Source organism: Haliotis cracherodii, unplaced genomic scaffold (assembly GCF_022045235.1).
Source record: "Haliotis cracherodii isolate W230 unplaced genomic scaffold, xgHalCrac1.p SCAF_3, whole genome shotgun sequence".
Taxonomy (NCBI): Eukaryota; Metazoa; Mollusca; class Gastropoda; order Lepetellida; family Haliotidae; genus Haliotis; species Haliotis cracherodii.
Window position 1 is genome coordinate 21006810 of NW_027266286.1, and position 21693 is coordinate 21028502.

Below are 21693 nucleotides of genomic sequence, written 5' to 3' on the forward strand. Positions count from 1 at the left end.
AAATACGGCAAGGATTAAAACTCGTGACCTGAATTTCAGGTGGCTGAAAAAGTTCATGCCTTTCATGAAAATAGAAATTGTGTAATGTCACTTGATAAAAACAGGTCATTTGAAAAGAAAATTCAAATAACTGTTGACACGTTCTAGAGTATATTCATTCACATATTTGTTTTTTCCCTTACGTCGATGTAAAATATGATTGGCTCACTATGTAAAAGCTATGAATCATGTTGAGGACAATATATGGGAATTAACTCCCTTTGTTGTTGCGCATAACGTGCGCAGAAAATCTCTTCCAAACCATGCTGTCGTACACGTGAGGCAGAATAGACCACATGACCACTCTCAGCAAATCAGAGACTAGGTAATATATTGATTGTATCGTTCAGTGTGTTCAGGGGGCAGTGTGGAATACATTGTAAGTGGATTTTGATCAACAGTTAGCTAGACCTATCTACATTTCTAAAAGAAGAAGACTTCGAACGGAATGACTTGAGACCAGTAATTTGTGAATTTCATACCATTCAATTATGTCAAGACCCAGGAAAAACACTGTACACTGGTTCCGAAAAGGCCTCCGACTACACGACAATCCGGCATTGCGGGAAGGAATACAAGATTCTTTTTCTTACCGATGTATTTATATACTTGATCCTTGGTTTGCTGGGGCTTCGCAAGTTGGGATTAACAAGTGGAGGTTAGTAGAACTGAAAATGTTGTGTTTTTGCGTTGGTTTATGATAATCAGGAAACTCTAATCCATTTTCCACCTACTGTCATAGCTTATATCTATATTTATGAACCAGGCCAATGTCAACCTCATGAATATTAACGAGATGTCGCACACATTGCATAACGTGAAAGAATGGTTAGGCCTTGATATTTTTTCAGAATTTGCAAACAACATTGAACATAAGGATACACCCCGTTATATATAAAATATAATTTATTTTATCTATCATGGAGTGTACCCATAATTATATGATATAAGTCTATATGTTAGACCAAACAAATGAGTCGTATATTAACGAACGATTTCTTTAAGTTGTATCAAACAAAGATCCTCAATCGATGTATGGAGGTGTAGAAATTTTAATGTAACAAATTAAGTCGATGAAATAAACATCAATGTGTTTTGTTGACAGTTCTTAGATAAATAATGTTTGCTCATTGATTTTTTTATGCTGAACTTGGCCTAATTTCCTGGCTGCTGATTGGTAGATTATCTTCTTCAAGGGCGACATTCATGTTGTCTTGACACATAATTTTCAGACAAGCTTCCCACAACAAAAATATATTATACTGATTACATTGATGATCAGAATCAAGGCCGTAGTTAACTTTTTTTTGACAGGGGGGTCAAGTAAGATTATTCATTTCTTATTCAAGTTAACTTTCACAAGGAAAAATGTTTTCTATAAAAAATCCAGGGGGGCAACCGCCCCCCCCCCCCCCCTATTGTTTTCAACAATTGACTTAAATTAGGATATAAGTGAACAAAATAGTTTTGTTTTAAAGGAAAACAACTCTCCAAATTTGAATGTCTTGACGATCAGAGTCTTCAGCAACCCATGCTTGTCGAAAAAGGCGACTAACTATATTTGGGTGGTCAGACTCGCGGACCTGGTGCATGTCACCGTATCCCATTTGATAAACTACGCATGGTAATTCTGTTATTACATAAATTAATTACCATATTCTCTTTCAAGTGAGGCGGGAGGCATTTGATAAACTACGCATGTTAATCCTGTTATTGCATAAATTAATTACCATATTCTCTTTCAAGTGAGGCGGGAGGCATTTGATAAACTACGCATGTTAATCCTGTTATTGCATAAATTAATTACCATATTCTCTTTCAAGTGAGATGGGAGGCATTTGATAAACTACGCATGTTAATCCTGTTATTGCATAAATTAATTACCATATTCTCTTTCAAGTGAGGCGGGAGGCATTTGATAAACTACGCATGTTAATCCTGTTATTGCATAAATTAATTACCATATTCTCTTTCAAGTGAGGCGGGAGGCATTTGATAAACTACGCATGTTAATCCTGTTATTGCATAAATTAATTACCATATTCTCTTTCAAGTGAGGCGGGAGGCATTTGATAAACTACGCATGTTAATCCTGTTATTGCATAAATTAATTACCATATTCCCTTTCAAGTGGGGCGGGAGGAATTTGATAAACTACGCATGTTAATCCTGTTATTACATAAATTAATTACCATATTCTCTTTCAAGTGAGGCGGGAGGCATTTGATAAACTATGCATGGTAATTCTGTTATTACATAAATTAATTACCATATTCTCTTTCAAGTGAGGCGGGAGGCATTTGATAAACTACGCATGTTAATCCTGTTATTGCATAAATTAATTACCATATTCTCTTTCAAGTGAGGCGGGAGGAATTTGATAAACTACGCATGTTAATCCTGTTATTGCATAAATTAATTACCATATTCTCTTTCAAGTGAGGCGGGAGGAATTTGATAAACTACGCATGTTAATCCTGTTATTGCCTAAATTAATTACCATATTCCCTTTCAAGTGGGGCGGGAGGAATTTGATAAACTACGCATGTTAATCCTGTTATTACATAAACTAATTACCATATTTTCTTTCAAGTGAGGCGGGAGGAATTTGATAAACTACACATGTTAATTCTGTTATTACACTATCTGGTTACAGGTTGTGCATCTGAACTGTTTGTATGTAATCTGTTATTAATTTTATTCAAAACTTCATTCATTACTGTTTACATTAGTTTCAGCATCGCTCCAACTCACTGTTGTTTACTGCAACAATCAGTTTACCGCTTTTGGCGCTTTGGAATGTTAGTCGACAGAGAATGGATACATCTATCATAAATGTCATGTTTTGTCTCGTTAAAGTCATATTTTGTTGTAGTTTGACCATTACATGTCAATATATTCTTTTCACAAAAGAATTAGCAAATATCCGGGAAGGTTCGTAACAATGACCCGCTAAACTGTTCCATATGTAAAATAATTCTGGCTGTATATCCAAAGTGCAAAGCTTATTGTTATAAGTATTCATTTATAAAACTGCAACTAAAGTAACCCTCTTTTGGAATATATCATTGCTGGGAGGTAAGTGTTTCAGATACAATTTCGTCCAATCCTGGCATCAAGTTATGTAATTGGGTATTTGTCTTACCAGATAAGAGCATCTGCGCATGTGTCGTGCATCTTGACCGCTGCCAGGAGAAAAGCAGCATGGTGTTTTATATATAACTAATTGCAACCATTTAAACTTTCGATTATTATGGTTACTATTGACAATACAGTGCTATTGTAGGACAGACCATTTTGATAGTTTGATATAACATTACACTCATGGTAAACAATGTTATTTTAAGGAAATTCATTATTCATTGTACTTTCTTTTTTGGGAAAGTAGACTAGAGTTTCCTTCCCTTGGGTTAAATATCAAGAAAATAAATTAGACCGATGTAGGTGATGAAAAGGACACAGACAGGGACCAGAAAATATTATTTGTGGCCTAAAGTATATTTTTGGAAGAACTACCTTAAATGTTTTTCTTACAGTGTTCATAGTTTTGACCGTTGCAAGTCTTAGGTTTATATTTCATGCCCAGGATATCACCCTCTAGATGTTTAGTCTCTAATCTTAAAAGTTACATGCAGAGCTACAGATAAGTAGCGTATTTTAGTAATATACCCGCCAAGAAATATTCAAAACCCAATTACTTTCAATTAACTTGCCTACAGAAACGCATGCATTAAATGAAGTACTCAAATGTTTTAAAACAGCTCGCGTCAATACCCAAGGAAGCTTTTTCAGCATGCGTACAAAGGAGCTAATTTCTGATACACAATTATGAGCTAATTTACTTTCCGGTCAAGCCTATTTATTTAGAAAAGTTATATACATCTAAAACATTACTTCATTTTTTTTTAAATCTTAAAATGGTCACTAAATTTGGGAAAACCCAATAAATTAATGAATACATGTGAAAAAAATATTGGTTACCCATTGAAAAATGTAATAAGCCAATTAAAGTAGAAACCCAAGAGTAAAAACTCAATTGCTCAAAAAAGTTATCTGCAGCACTGTAGATAGTATTGTAAATACATTTACAGATTTACAATATTGGATATTAACATCTGAAAGGATTATGCATATACAGGACAAATGATACAAGTAAGTGCAGTGTTCGAAACAATCTCATTAAAATCAGATCTTAGTTCTCGCTAATGCTAAACCCCATAAGGGGTCACGTCAGAACGACCTTTCATCTGACCAATCAGAGCGTCGCTTACCAGATCATGAAAGTGACAGGCTGAATGTGATTTCTAATCATGCAGCCTCGAAAACTTTAAAACAGGGTATTCCGAACGATAGTTATGGGCTTAACGACTGAATCTATACAATCTAGACCATATGTTAGCCATTAGAGAATGTTCTTTTGTTCAGGTTTCAAATTTTTAAGCAAGAATGTGACAAAATATGTTTCGAAGCATGGTTGCCAATTTGAAATTAGTGCTGTAAAGCATGAGAAAGCTGCCATCTGATTGGCTAATATCTACTTCTTGTCAGTAATTCCACTGGTCAGTCAGGGTTTGCGATAGGTCGGTCTGACGTGACCCGTAATGGGATGTCCTGAGATCTTTGTTTAGCGGCAGCAAGAACTAAGATCTTATTTAATGAGATTGTGTTCGAAATAATTTTGAAACCCAACAAGACAGATGGACAGGTGACCCATAAGTGTTGCTTGCCCGTCTTCAAAGCTAATACCTGCATTCAGACAAACATATTGAAAAATTGCAAAAAATAAGAGACAAATTGCATCTTGATTCAGTTGAAATAATGCAAACAATTACTTGAGAATCAACATGGAGTTATATATTAAACAGAATATGTAAGTAGTCTCAAAATTATCTGCCAGAAAGTTGGGCAGGCGGAAGAAAATTTCATGCAGCCCAACAGAATAGTTAGCAGTCAAGGGCAGGCCGTTATTTCGGACACTGGTCATGTGGCAGGTTTGTTGGTATGCTGCACAGCCTGACATTGATTTGTCCATGATCCGGTTTGAGGCGGCACTAGCACATGCACATCTCTGAAGGTCGGGATCCTCAGCACTTTCTTCATAATCAATGTCTTGATTGTTATTGATGAGCGTCTGTGGGATAGGTATTATAAGCCAACACATTTATAGTGTTTCATAAAAGTAGTTTCATTGTACTGTGGCCAGGTCCACCTTATAGTTACAACAGACATCACTTGAATTTAATGTCTGTTTATTAGTAGAATTACTGATAAGAACTTGTGAATGACAAACTTAGATAAGGGTGGCAGTTCCCAAAGCCTGCCTCTGACTAGAAAACCTGAAAGCACGAAAAACAATTAGATAATGCCTTAGCATCAGATAACTGACAAATATATTCTGACATAGTATGATACTCAGAATACAATCATACTAATATATGCATCAAAGATGTTACCGTTATCTCCCGGAAGTAACAATAGTTTAATAGTGAATAATGGTTAGGCAGTCCTACATAAAGTTGAAACAGGCCATAGTGCTTCATGAGCTCTAGTGTAGCTAAACTAAATAGTATTAATGACAACACATTTCAAAGTACCAGCTATATAATCATGATAATACCAGTAAACGTTACATACTGATTAAAATAGCCTGCGAAATATTGAAATAGAGCATAAGGCAATAACCTATAAGACATCAAATCTAGTACAGTTAGGCTATATAACACAAATAACAAAGACAATTCATCCCTCTCACAGTACCAGATAGATAATGGCAATCAATATTACATATTAGTTAAATGGCTTACACAATATTGATACAGAGCACAACGCCATAACCTCTGTGACATCTGACCTTTGACCGCTGATATTCATCTACATGAAAGTTTAGGCCTATAACTTCCATAAAATACCCGACAATACTACCATGACTAGAGATATACTGACTTAAGGATGCTATCTGATAATATACATCAACATTCAGTCACGAAAATTAAATGCCATCTTGCTACAGACATCTAAATCTAATCATGCTAGCTAAACATCAAGCTTGAGGTGTCATCCACTCGATTTACATAGCTGTGTGCCTCATTTACCGGCAACACAGCAGTACACTGGTAAGTCTTATGTCTTACATGGTGCAGTTAACTTGTGCTGATATCTACTTATAGCACTTACAACACAGAAACTGAATCTGACAGTGTTTGCCATTATCGATCAACTCGTAAGCATACAAATACCTCTAACGTAGGGTACCTTGCGGTACCCCAAAGTCTAACTTTATGATAAACACTTAACAATCCTGCAATAATGTAAAATACCTATGTACAAGGTCCCAACACATCATTATATAGCAGCAGAATAAATATTGTGATTATTAAAATACTTACTTGGAATATCTTGAGGCAGAAAGTAAATTAGGCAGCGTGCTTGGTGTTTTATAAAAAAACCTCGGCCAGGCAATAAGTTTGTGCGGAAACAGAATGAGGAAAATATTATTAAAACATAGATTCCACTTGCTCACACATCTACAACAATGGTGAGCATAGATTTCCCAGGGACCGAGCGCGTTGCTAAAATGGTGAGAACAAGTCTGTACTCACTGAATGTTGTCATCTTGATCATGTATTAAAAATGCCATCAAAATGTCTTCTTGTGGGTAATGTTGTGTGATCCCTTACAGGTTCTTGTTGGAGTGCTTGGAAGACCTTGACAAGAGTCTACGGCAATTGGGATCCCGTCTTTTTGTGATCCGGGGTCAACCCACAGAAGTCTTTCCTAAAGTTTTCAAAGTAAGAAAAATCAAAGTTACTTTTTTTGCAGTGTTTGAAATTAAGCTTGGATGTCAAAGAGTCCTTGTCATTTGCATGATAGGCATAATGTCAAAAGTTGAATTTAGGGGGTCCCTAGTTTCCACGTAATCTTCTAATGGAGCAAGCCTCTGGGACCCCCTTAATTTCAAACTGTGTTGGTGACTATGCTTGTCGTAAAAGGCGACTTACGGGATCGGGTGGTCAGACTCGCTGACTTGGTTGATCCATGTCATCGATCCCAATTGCGTGGATCAATGCTCATGATGTCAATCACTGGATTGTCTGGTCCAGACTTGATTATTTTACAGACCACCGTCATGTAGCTGGATTATTGCTGAGTGCGGCATCAAATAAACCAACCAAATCAAACTGTGTTTAGCAATGCCCTTACATATATCCCATTACCCCTCATACTGACCCTGAAACAAAAATATACTGAACAATAAAAGTTAAGGATCATCAGTATGTTTTGGGATATTTTGTTATGTGAAGACTGACCATAATTTCATGAAAAAAAGCCCAAAATATTCGTAATTATTGATATTTTTTGTTCATTACAAATATGAAAATGCCCAAGCAAGCCTTCAGTTCTTTGTATGGCAAGTCTAGATTTTTTCAGTCTGAAAATGAAAAGACTTACAGTTGTCCTTTCTATGATGTTAAAAGACAATTGTCATTTAGAAACTAAATGTTAATGTGATATTTCTCTTAGTACTTCATATTTGAGAGTCCTTTATCTATGCAAAGATCCACTGTGCTCTGGTTTGAATCCCAGGGTCTCCAGGTTATGAATCTTTGTTTGTCAGTACCATCGTCAGGGCATTTTTGCACAATTTCTCTATCTAATAATTAGGAATTTTATTTTGTACCTTGTTATTTTTAATCACTATTATAGCATGTAAGCTAATAACACTTAAACACTTTATGTGGGCTAAAGATTAAAAAATTGTAAAGAATCCCTAGGAAGCCTTTGTACCTGGGCGACCCATGAAGATCCGGGATAAAATAGGTCTTCCGCAACCCATGCTTGCCCAAAAAGGCGACTATGCTTGTCGTAAGAGGCGACTAACGGGATCTGGTGGTCAGGCTCGCTGACTTGGTTGATGCATGTCATCATATCCCAATTGCATAATCAATGCTAATGATATCAATCACTGGATTGTCTTGTCCAGACTCAATTATTGACAGACCACCTCCATATAGCTGGAATATTGCTGAGTGTGGCGTTAAACAACAAACAAACGAACTTTGTACCTGGGTGGACTGTATATATGGGACAGACATATCTAGAGGCAGGAACCCTGGTAGAAAACCTTTCTACCTGATCAGTACCATGTTGGATAGATATAGGGAGATGGATGCCTTAGTGGTACATCGCCAGTATTTATTTTAACTCATCTTGTCAATATTGCTTAATGTTTACTTGTTCAGAGTATGTGTGACACTGGAAGTTACAGACATAGGCCCGGAGTATAGATAGCGCTTTACTTAAGTTGGTCATCATGACCTAATTTGTCACCCAGATCTGTCGTTCTCATTCTCCAGTTGCTTTGCTGATTGAAACGCTATCAGTCAGTTTCCGTTCTGGGTCTAAGTATAAACACAGTACAAAAATTTGTAATAACAACATCGTCTAATAGTAAGGGACAGGTTCAAAAGTTGAATGTCGGATAAATATCTGAATTCCTGAAGTTTAGGGGTTGGGGTGGGGGTCTGAATCGCCCTGCAAATTTTCTATCAGACAAAATCAACTGAACAGATTTCTCAGTGTTTTGTATAGTAACTACACTAAACCAGTTCTATTTTCGAACGTTGGCAGTCATTAAATACTACCAGTCTTTCCTCAAGGTAGGGTTTTATCACTGCTGACAATAGTGGTAAGTCCATCAAGGGAAGTAAGTAATATAGAATGGCAGATTTGATAAATAAAAACCTACGAATGATTTTCAACACCTAGTACATAAACTTCCATTGATAAACTAGCTGAAAAAGCAGGGCAAAACAAAAGACTGTGTGACAAGACACCACTAAACTTCAGAATTCAACATTTTCAGAAATACATTTTTGGGAGGGCATGAGGTTGGGGTGGGGTGGGAAATGACTCAAATCTTAATGAATTAAGTTTTTTTTATCCGACATCATACTTTTGAACTGGTCCCTAGGAGCTTCTAACTTTAACAGTTTTCCCTCACTGAACATAAATCATGTCAGTTTGGGTCCACTGGGTTACAGTCTGTATGTTTATTGTTGATAGGAGATAAACATGACCCACTATTTTGACTGTGTTAGTGTGGTGGGTTTCTGTCTCTGTTTATCAGACTAACACAGTGACAGAACTATTTGTATTTCTGGAGCCAGTAGTATAATGAATTCTGAAATGGGTTTAGTTGACTGAGTATCATGCACATGCAAATATAAGACCCTTTTTTACGTATTTCCAACCTCAACCTGTTTTTTTTCTCCATTTGTTGACGTATGCATCAACTCTCCATTATAGCGCGCACGTAATCACATCTCGTTTTACTTTTGGTTGGTTTCATTAGAAGAGAGAAATATTGATAAAAAATGATGAACAAAACTGACTCTTGTGAAGAAATATTAAAAAACAAACCATATAATTACCTTCATCAAATCCAACTTTAGAAGAGACACGAGGCAGGTGTCACATGACTAATTCACTCGTAAACAAAAATCCAACTACACGATAATGCACATTCCGTTTCTTAGCTTACTGTCTGCCTGTCATTTCTTCCTCAAATTACAATTCTAAAACCTACTTGAGCTATTTTCCCAAAAATGCATCACCGTGTATTAATGTGAAATCCATAGTACATAGTGTTGAGGATAAGCATGTGTTTAGCATCAAATTTTGGGAATATTGGTGTGCTTCAGTTTGCAGACAACAAATTGATAAAAGCATTTCTTATTAAATGTAATGAATATAAAAATAGAGTGCGATACCAGAGAAAATAGAACATGTTACTTTTATAACTGAAGCGGTGTGCGTGATCAAGCGACACATGCTGTTTAGATGATGGTGATAACTGGTGCAGTTGGTTGAAATTTCTATTTCCATTGATTTAATTCCCTGTTGTAGTAGAAATCTGCTGATTTCTTTTTTTCCAACGGACAGAAAAATGTGCATTTTATCACAGTTTCAAACAAATCCATTGGATCTGTCAATCAAGGCAAAAGGCAGAAGAACTGCAACTGTTACGAATCAGAACAAATAGGTCAGGAAGAAGGTGGCCGTTTCAAATGACATGATCAGCAACTGCCAGATTCAAACATTAGTTTTCTGAGAACTGGAAGATATAGTTGGGAAAATGTGAGTTAGAAATGATGGCTGGCTGGTTTTGTTGTTGTACACCGCACTCAGCAATATTCCAGCTATATGAAGCCGGTCTGTATATAATCAAGTCTGGAACGGACGATCCAGTGATTTACATCAAGAGCATCGATCCACGCAATTGGGATCGATGACATGCATCAAACCAAGTCAGCGAGCCTGACCACCTGATCCCGTTAGTTGCCTCTTACGACGAGCATAGTCGCCTTTTTGGCAAGCATGAGCTGCTGAAAACCTATTCTACCCCGGAACTTCACAGGTCGAGTTAGAAATGAGGTGAGGTGTGGTGAAATGGGGTTTATCATCGCGTCCAAAATTATCATGATTATTGCGCTTATATAGCAACGTACTAGTCTGGACTGATGGCGATTAATAGTCACAGGGACTCGATGATAGCGTGTATAACATAATATATTCGTATAGAGAAAAAAAATCACAGCCCTATATATTCATAGAATGACACCTGCTATCTTTGTTCTCATTCAAGATTTTGCACTCGGTTCGAATCATAGCTTAATTATGTTAAATAAATTGGTTATCCTGCACTTTTGGCACTTCTTTACAAAACATTGAGATCAATTACACTCTCACCTTTCTGGCCAATGACTTAGTGCGTTTCCTTTATGTAATCTTTGTGTGGGCCCTGTGGCTCACTTGAATAAAACTACATATCTGTTCCTATAATCAGGGTAATAGTTTATGATAAGTCACATGGCACTCCAATCTTAATTTCTTATCTTACAGACACGCCTACACAAGACATTTTGGACACAATGGAGAAATAATATTGCATATTTTGTCCTTAGATTGTGTCAAATATGCAGGTTTTCTGTGTCAGGGTAAATCCCTGTATCACTCCTGGTGAATGAACAGACGGTAACCAAGTTGCTCAAGAAAAATGTGAAATTTCCGATTTAAACACCACTAGACATGATAGTTAAAATTTTATTTGTAATTACTGTATGATGGGCATTGTCTTATTTGCAGAGATTTAAATTACTGTAATTGTCTTGTAAAATAAGTCGGAAATAGCAATCTCTTGTTTTGTTACCGGATGTATTTCACATATGGAACACTTTGACAAGTCACAGTTGAGGCTTTCCATGGTGTTGCTATGGCGATTGCAAAACAAATGACGTTTTATAGTCAAGCTACAACATATAACTTTAAGTGAGTTAAAGTATGGTAATTATGTCCCCGGTCTCTGACGACAAAGGTTTATTTCAAGGAGTCAATTGCAGTAATCTGACGATGATTGCTGTGAATAATTTGATACTTCGGAAGGTTATGTTGAATGATGTATTTTCAAAATATTTTATTTTGATTTCAGGAATGGAACATTACTCATTTATCATTCGAAGAAGATCCAGAGCCATTTGGAAAAGATCGCGATGCTTCCATATGTTCCCTTGCTACCGATTGTGGGGTCAAGGCTATCATCCGCACCTCCCACACACTGTACAAACTCGAGGAGTAAGTAGAACGTTGTCCAAGTCAGCATCCCTTGTTGCCATGGTTGCAACGATGAGACCAAGCTGGTTGTGTTTCATTGGGTTTAATTGTCACTGAGGCTATCAACCACTGGTTAGCTTGGCCTCAACTTGATTATTTACAGGTTGATGTGAAACTATTGTGTAAAACAACATTTATTTACCGATATATGCCCTCCATATTTATGTACCTCCTTCCCTCCTTCCCTCCTTCCCTCCCTCCCTTTCTCTTTCAAATCACATCCCCTTCCAAGGCAATGTTAATCAGTAACAGGCTACGTGACAGTGCTTAATATCTCCCTTTACCCACCGCATTCACTGTTGTTTTGTATATTTGGTTAATAAGAAGGAAAATCTATCTATGTCCCAGTTGTAACATGAAATGCATGCTAATTTGTGCCTTAAATGCTACTTTCAGCGTTATCAAGATGAACAATAGTACACACCCACTCACGTACAAGCGGTTTCTGTCGGTGCTGGCCCAGATGAAGCCACCCCCGATGCCCGAGGAGACCATTAAGCCGGACCTGATTGGTCATTCGGTCACCCCTGTCACTCTGGACCATGATGAAAAGTATGGTGTACTTAAACTGGAAGAACTAGGTATGAGGTGAAATAGTGTTTAACGTCGCGTTCATAATTGAACTTACCATATTCGACGTAGTAAGCGCCCACGGTGATATTTTGCTGATATATTGGCTAGTGAAAAAGCCCAATTAGTATCCCATCCAATTGATCAATGTACACAAGACTTATTCATTCAGTATAATACGCACACGTGTGTTATATGCACCCTTATTTACCGGCAATTAAATTCTGAAAAATATATATCTGTCGTACATAAACATTTCAGGCTGTCAGCACAAACCACAAAATGTATCTTTCAACTATGTTTTTTCCCCACCAAAATAACATTCTAATAAGAGCCCCCTATTTCTAATTTTGAGAGCGCCCTGGGCGCTTATTACGTCGAATACGGTATATAATAAAAGCGAAAACAATACCATTGCTTAGAATGTTTCCCTTTTCATCATCACTCATTTCAAAGCAGTGACCCCTAGGCATGACAGTCCCTACCCTGCGGTGCTTTGTTGGGAATGTATTAGGGGTGTAACAGTACGTCAAACTATCGATGTCTTGCAAATGTTTGCCCTACAATAGTACTATATCAATAGGAATTTGTAAATGTCAAAAGTATTGTCGATCGAATGCATAACAAACGATAGTTTCAATAGTTGCAATAAGTTGGTTTACTTCTGTTGCTGTGGTTGCAATAGTATGGGGTACAAGTGCAATACAATTACAATACAATTGCAATAGTATGGGGTACAATTGCAATACAATTACAATACAATTGCAATAGTATGGGGTACAATTGCAATACAATTACAATACAATTGCAATACATTTTTAATACATTTTTGAAAGTCATAGCTTCAGAAACATGAGACAATTGGTGTTCCTACTTGTGTGATTCTGTTCCAGGGTTTGACCTTGATGGTGTTCACCCCGTGATATTCCGAGGCGGAGAGTCAGAAGCCCTCACCAGACTGTACCGCCACCTGGAGAGAAAGGTAAGCAACACACCCTCCACCATGACCGTACACCCCTTGTATCTAGTACTTCTTGCTCCCGTGAAGGTCAGGGTCAGCATTGGTCTTCGGCGACCCATGCTTGTCGTAAGAGGCAACGTATGGGACCGAGTGGTCATGCTTACTGACTTGGTTGATGCATGTTATCGTATTTCCTAGAACGATGCTCATTGTGTCAATCACTGGATTGTCTGATATATTGCTGAGTGCGGCATTCAACAACAAACAAACAAACATATACTTGTTGTAAGATCTCTGATCATGCTAATACACGGAATAATGCCCAAAGTGCTGTTTCTAACTTACTTTAGACATAGAATGAATTCACATGAGTGACATCACATTTCTTTAGTTCAAGCACACTTGTATAGAAGCATACAAGGGCTGTCTGTTTTTTTAAATCTATGTTGATATTTGTATGTAATCTTTTTTTCAGGCATGGGTAGCAAGTTTTGAGAAGCCAAAAATGAGTCCGCAGTCGTTATTTCCCAGTCAGACGGGACTGAGTCCGTACTTGAGGTTCGGCTGTCTCTCACCGAGACTCTTCTACTGGAAACTCAGGGAATTGTACAAAAAGGTGAGAAAAGATCCTCAAGTATGTCATAGAGAATTAATAAAATCTTATTCGTAGGGGTGGGGTTGATTCTACTTCTGGTGTCAACAGTGTGATTTCTCCGACTTACATGTTAGTGTTTTGATTTATAATTTCGCTGATTTTCACTGGTGTGATGCTGACTGCGTCATAACACATCAATCATTTACTGGCTCAGTGTCACAGGTTGACTATTACATTACAATTGAAACATAGTGTGTCGAGAATTTTGTCACCAGAGTGCGACGTTAAACAACAAACAAACAAACAAACAAACAAGCATGTTAAATGTTGTGAAGCTGTCTGAGTTAAGGATTTCTCGCAGATTGGGGTTGTGAGGTAGCTTTGGTGTTAAAGAGTTAGCTCATCATGACGAAGGCCTGAGTGTGATTCCTGACATGGGTACAATGTGTTAAGCCTTCCTCTAACCGTGATAATTGCTGGAATATTGCTGAAAACGGCAAAGAGCTTACTCACACACTCTTACACAGGTTGTTTGGGCCATATTGTGAAAGACACTGCAATTATATTTTGTTATTATATGACCATTTTTTCATGACCCTCCCCAAAAATGTGCATTATTTTTGATGAGCCTTACCGAGAGAGGGTAATTATGTTTTGGTGCCCCTGCCCTGGCTCCCTCTGCCCCACCCACCCCTATAATAAATGAATGGTCCCTAAACTGAGCTCACTCACTCACTCACTCACTGAGTAAACTTTGTGTTTCAGGTGAAGAAAGGTAATGAACCACCTCTAGCTCTCCACGGCCAGTTGCTGTGGAGAGAATTCTTCTACACTGTGGCCACAAATAACCCTAACTTCGACACGATGATAGGAAACCCTATGTGTGTGCAGATTCCATGGGACCGCAACCCAGAGGCGCTGGCCAAGTGGGCCGAGGTGAGATACTAACATTATACAATGGGTCATTACTAGTAATTATTAAACCGTAAAGATCTGGGGTAGAATAGGTCTTGAGCAACCCATTCTTGCCAAAAAGACGACTATGCTTGCCTTAAAAGGCGACTATGCTTGCCGTAAAAGTCGACTATGCTTGTCGAAAAAGGTGATTAACAGGAGCAGGTTGTCAGACTCGCTAACTTGGTTGATGCATGTCATTGTATCCGAATTGCGTGGATTGATGCTCATTATATCAATCACTTGATTTTCTGGTCCAGACTCAATTATTTAGACTCAAGTTACCCATAAGGTCACAGATATTACCTAATTTATTTTACATCTTCTGAGAAAAAGGCCACGGGTAGTATAAAGAATGACCTCAAGAAATTAAGAGTTCTCATATGTTATCATATTATCCGTAATTCTGGGTTGTGAGTATGATTTTTTTCAAAGTATGCACAATTTCTTTGTGGTGAAAACATTAAATTAGAGGAATAACAACAGTGAATGGTTACCTGGTTGGATGAGATGCTAATGTGGCTTTACACCTACCAGTGCCTCACAGGCAGCGTGGGTTGTATGCTTAGAAGGGAAATGAGAATGAAAAATGAAATGACTGCATTCTGATCCATAGGCCAGGGTAAAAATATCACGCTTTGAGCATGCGGATGTGGTGCATTGTAAATATGCACATTATTATTATTCACAATAAAAATATAAAAAGTAGTAATATTATTTTTTTTCCACTTCTAATTATTTAAGGGTCAGACCGGCTTCCCCTGGATCGACGCCATCATGGTGCAGCTGCGACAGGAAGGATGGATACACCACCTTGCCCGCCACTCCGTCGCATGCTTCCTCACCCGAGGGGACCTGTGGATCTCCTGGGAGGAGGGGATGAAGGTGAGCTCCTGACAGTGAACACACATGCATAGCACAGTGGGAAGTCCGGCTTAGAGCTGTTTCCCAGCTTGTCGTAATAGGTGACTAAATGGATCGCGTGGTCAGGCTCGCTGACTTGGTTCGTTCATGTCATCAATCCCAATTGTGTGGATTGATGCTCATGATGTTAATCACTGGATTGTCTGGTCCAGACTCGATTATTTACAGACTGCCGTCAAATAGCCGGAATATTGCTGAGTGCGGCGTTGAACAACAAACAAACCAAACCATCATTGATTTATCTTGAATTCTAAACTTAGTGCCCTTGACGGGCAAATTGGGAAATATATGGTGATATATATTTTTTTTCATAAATGCTGAGGAATTGGGAAATTTTTACTTCAAATTGGGATTTTTTGTTATTGTCATTTGCTGCTGACTTTGGGCCCAAATAGCAGCCTCTGAGCAGGTCCAGGTAAATTACTGGTGTCTGCCCTGGATTAGCTCAGAGGATGTACCTGGGCTGTACCTGCTGTGTCATTGTCCCCAGATGGTATGGATCGTTGTTCATGCCATCAACCATTAGTTTCCCTCACCCATATATACTTGAAATTGTCGTTGTTCATGCCATCAACCATTAGTTTCCCTGACCCATTTATACCTGAAATTGTCGTTGTTCATGCCATCAACCATTAGTTTCCCTGACCCATTTATACCTGAAATTGTCGTTGTTCATGCCATCAACCATTAGTTTCCCTCACCCATATATACTTGAAATTGTCGTTGTTCATGCCATCAACCATTAGTTTCCCTCACCCATTTATACCTGAAATTGTCGTTGTTCATGCCATCAACCATTAGTTTCCCTCACCCATATATACTTGAAATTGTCGTTGTTCATGCCATCAACCATTAGTTTCCCTGACCCATTTATACCTGAAATTGTCGTTGTTCATGCCATCAACCATTAGTTTCCCTGACCCATATATACCTGAAATAGTTGACTCACTCCTTCACTGACCCATATATACCTGAAATAGTTCACTCACTCCTTCACTGACCCATATATACCTGAAATAGTTGACTCACTCCTTCACTGACCCATATATACCTGAAATAGTTGACTCACTCCTTCACTGACCCATATATACCTGAAATAGTTCACTCACTCACTGACCCATATATACCTGAAATAGTTCACTCAATCCTTCACTGACCCATATATACCTGAAATAGTTCACTCACTCACTCACTGACCCATATATACCTAAAATAGTTCACTGACTCACTCACTGACCCATATATACCTGAAATAGTTCACTCACTCCTTCACTGACCCCCAGGCAAGGCTGTGCAGTACATGTGTTGTTTGATGTGTGTACAGGTGTTTGACGAGCTGCTGCTGGATGCTGACTGGAGCGTCAACGCCGGCACCTGGATGTGGTTGTCCTGCAGCTCCTTCTTCCAACAGTTTTTCCATTGTTATTGTCCGGTGGGGTTTGGCAAGAGGGCGGACCCCTCAGGGAACTTTGTCAGGTAAACTCACTCACCTTGTGTTTTATGTACATGTGGGGTGGTGGAGTAGCCTAGTGGTAAAAGTGTTCGCTCATCACGCTGAAAACTTGGTTTCTTATTTCCCACATGGGTACAATGTATGAAGCCCATTTCTGGTGTCCCCTGCTGTGATTGTGCTGGACTATTGCTAAAAGCGGCGGCAAACCATGCTTCGCTGACTTTCTCTGAATTGAGTTTTTCTTGAAAGCCAGAATATTGTAATAACGTCATTTATAGATTTTTGTGAAAAATCCGGCATACAGTTGTATCAAACATTCATTGACTAATAACTACACTAAACCCTAATGTTACGTTAAAAACTTCTGAATTAGTAATGGCATCATTAACATGACTTGTATCAATTGTTTATTAGCAGATCATTAACTAATAATCTCTTTATGTAAGTTTTCCCCTAAATATTTCCCACAATTCCCTTGAGTACACATACTCGTTACTTACAGTTCTCTGTCATTAGAATGTTACAACTGAATTTAAAGGCAGATTGATGAAGGTTTAATGGCACGTTGATGCATCATTCAAGTTGGATAAAACAACGTCCTGGTCATTAGGTTAAGATGAAAGTTGAAAGTTGTCTGTTTCCCAATTGCCCAATGCTTATTGTAGGACTGGAATGAGGATTTGGTGGTCAGGGTGTCCACTCGGGCTGAACGTGTTTTGTGCCCCAAGGGCATGTATAAATGATTTTGTTGCCTTGTATGCCTTGTCTGGACTGTTTACAATGCTCCTTGTTGCCGTGGGGATTCAGGATTAGAAAAAGGTCCTCAGCAATCTATGCAGGTTGTAAGAGGCGACTTAATGGATCGGGTGGTCTGACTTGGTGACTTGTTTGATAGCGTGTCTTTGTATCCTGACGTCATGGATCGTTGCTCATGATATCAATCACTGGAATGTTGCCGAGTTTGGCATTAGAAAACAATGGTCACTTTTTACTTTTTGGAGCATGTTTTTATTTTTTAATTTCTTTTCTTCTGCAGGCACTACCTACCTGTGTTAAAAGCATTTCCAACAAAATACATCTATGAACCTTGGTTAGCTCCCGAGTCAGTACAGAAAGCAGCAAGGTGCATTGTGGGTAAAGATTACCCATTACCGATTGTGAACCATGCAGTTGTGAGTCGGACCAACCTGGAGAGGATACGACAAGTGTTCAAGAGGTTGACAGTCAAAGCTAATCGTAAGTTGGGGGAATATAGGATATGATGCAGGGATTGATGATTCTTTACATAGATGGGTGATACAATACATTGATGGGTGATAATACTATACGTAGATGGGTGATACGTTACAGACATGGGTGATCTGGTACAGAGACAAGTGATCTGATACAGAGATGGGTGATCTGATACAATGATGGGTGATCTGGTACAGAGATAGGTGATTTGATACAATGATGGGTGATCTGGTACAGAGATAGGTGATTTGATACAATGATGGGTGATCTGATACAATGATGGGTGATCTGATACAATGATGGGTGATCTGGTACAGAGACAAGTGATCTGATACAGAGATGGGTGATCTGATACAATGATGGGTGATCTGGTACAGAGATAGGTGATCTGGTACAGAGATAGGTGATTTGATACAATGATGGGTGATCTGATACAGTGATGGGTGATCTGATACAGTGATGGGTGATCTGATACAGAGATGGGTGATCTGATACAGAGATGGGTGATCTGATACAGTGATGGGTGATACGATACAGTGATGGGTGATCTGATACAGAGATGGGTGATCTGATACAGAGATAGGTGATCTGATACAGAGATGGGTGATCTGATACAGTGATGGGTGATCTGATACAGAGATGGGTGATCTGATACAGAGATTGATACAGAGATGGGTGATCTGATACAGAGATGGGGGATCTGATACAGAGATGGGTGATCTGATACAGTGATGGGTGATCTGATACAGAGATGGGTTATCTGATACAGTGATGGGTGATCTGATACAGTGATCTGATACAGAGATGGGTGATCTGATACAGTGATGGGTGATACGTTACAGAGATGGGTGATCTGATACAGTGATAAGTGATCTGTCACAGAGATGGGTGATCTGTTTCAAAGAAGTACTTATCCATGCATTCCTATTTCAGTGTCCATTCCAAGAGACCTTGGGTCCCCTATTTTCAAGTATACAAAAGGTGAGTCTGAAGTTCCTGATTTCTTTACTTTAATTAAGCCCATTAATACATCAAGTATCACCTGCTCTAGAATCTTGTAATATGAAGTTTATCACTAATAATAATATACATCAATAATTAATAATGCCATATGTCTTCCTAAGCTAGCACATCATTCATGCGTGCCTGTTTCCTTAGCTAATGAAAGTAGGCCGTTTGGAACTCAAATGAGCACTAGTCCAGAATTTTATGCCCTCCCTAAAACTGCATGACACATCTTGCCGAGAAATATGTAATCTGAGAGCCCATTGGCCAGAGCTCTCACTAGTTTCTCTCACACAGGAGCCAGGCTATGTCTTGAATCGTTGGTTAAAAGATAGGGATATCATTGCAAATCGTCACATGATTTACAGGTGGGTAAGGAACAAAGTGTATACAAATTGGTGAAGTATTGACGATGTCATTAAGCTTATTCAGCGTGTAATGCTTAGCTCTGTTAATTAAGACTCATAGTTGCCACGGTTACGCTGTACTGCCATTTTTTATGGTTACTGTGTTCCTTCAGTACGTAAGTGACTATTGTGCTATTGCAGGCCTGACAGACGTGGATGTTGGTAAGTCCTACATCATTGTTGGGCAGTATCTTGTCTGATTTGTCAAGCTCACTGACCACTTTCTGCGAAGAAACATTTGCTTTCAGTGTGCTTTGTGATATTGAGTAGTACTGTCCCTCTGCATCTGTTTTGTGAGTCCATGATGCTAGGGTGCTCGGTGTTCAGTGATGCTAGGGTGCTCTGTGTTCAGTGATGTCAGGGTGCTCTGTGTTCAGTGATGCTAGGGTGCTCGGTGTTCAGTGATGTCAGGGTGCTCGGGGTTCAGTGATGCTAGGATGCTCGGGGTTCAGTGGTGCTAGGGTGCTCGGTGTTCAGTGATGCTAGGGTGCTCGGTGTTCAGTGATATCAGGGTGCTCGGTGTTCAGTGATGCTAGGGTGCTCGGTGTTCAGTGATGTCAGGGTGCTCGGGGTTCAGTGATGCTAGGGTGCTCGGGGTTCAGTGATGCTAGGGTGTCCAGGGTTCAGTGATGTCAGGGTGCTCGGTGTTCAGTGATGTCGGGGTGCTCAGTGTTCAGTGATGCTAGGGTGCTCGGGGTTCAGTGATGCTAGGGTGCTCGGTGTTCAGTGATGCTAGGGTGCTCGGTGTTCAGTGATGCTAGGGTGCTCGGTGTTCAGTGATGCTAGGGTGCTTGTGTTCAGTGATGCTAGGGTGCTCGGTGTTCAGTGATGTTAGGGTGCTTGTGTTCAGTGATGCTAGGGTGCTTGTGTTCAGTGATGCTAGGGTGCTTGTGTTCAGTGATGCTAGGGTGCTTGTGTTCAGTGATGTTAGGGTGCTTGTGTTCAGTGATGCTAGGGTGCTCGGTGTTCAGTGATGCTAGGGTGCTTGTGTTCAGTGATGCTAGGGTGCTCGGTGTTCAGTGATGCTACGATGCTCGGTGTTCAGTGATGCTAGGATGCTCGGGGTTCAGTGATGCTAGGGTGCTCGGGGTTCAGTGATGGTAGGGTGCTCGATGTTCAGTAATGGTAGGATGCTCGGGGTTCAATGATACTACCACGGTTATATAGCATACCATTATACAGCAGGTGGAGAATGGTTCACGGGTAGTCATCAAAATTTGAATGGAGATAAGATACACTGGATAAGTGAGGGTGTTGTCATTTTGTGTGTCATTTAACAAAAGTTCACTCACTCAGAGAGTTATGGTGAGATAGCCAAGTAGTAGCGTCATTATCTTGTCCCTCTAAGAACCCCGACTGACTGCCATTATTCATTGTGTGCATATACATTTCAGAAGCATCTCCGGCGGGGATAAAGACCCACCCACACACAGAGGAAGGCACTGCCCACTGATGGACAAGACTTCAGCTGTGGTTGCAGTTCTTCCTGGGATCCAGCAGAATAGTTGCCAAGATCTTGGAACTAAGCCAGAACATTCTCACAACCCGTTTTTGTGACAGAACATTCTTACATCCAAGGACTGTGCCAGAACGTTCTCACAACCTGGATGTGTGCCAGAACATTCTCACATCCACAGACTGCGCCAGAACATTCTCACAACCCGGATGTGTGCCAGAACATTCTCACAACCCGGATGTGTGCCAGAACATTCTCACAGCCCGGATGTGTGCCAGAACATTCTTACATCCAAGGACTGTGCCAGAACATTCTCACAGCCCGTATGTGTGCCAGAACATTCTTACATCCAAGGACTGTGCCAGAACATTCTCACAACCCGGATGTGTGCCAGAACATTCTCAGAACCTGGATGTGTGCCAGAAC

The 21693-nt window shown here is 39.4% G+C and overlaps 1 protein-coding gene across 1 annotated transcript; it reads left to right on the plus strand.

The window, feature by feature from the left end:
- Window positions 1-384: 384 nt before the first annotated feature.
- Window positions 385-21288, plus strand: LOC139473686 (cryptochrome-1-like). The gene is made up of 12 exons (XM_071256386.1): window positions 385-697; window positions 6719-6827; window positions 11528-11670; window positions 12106-12290; window positions 13173-13261; window positions 13716-13856; window positions 14601-14771; window positions 15534-15674; window positions 17038-17189; window positions 18203-18402; window positions 19333-19380; window positions 21206-21288. The coding sequence occupies exons 1-12, from the start codon at window positions 531-533 to the stop codon at window positions 21262-21264; spliced, it is 1605 nt and encodes a 534-aa protein (XP_071112487.1). The 5' UTR covers window positions 385-530; the 3' UTR covers window positions 21265-21288.
- The last annotated feature ends 405 nt before the right edge of the window (window positions 21289-21693 follow it).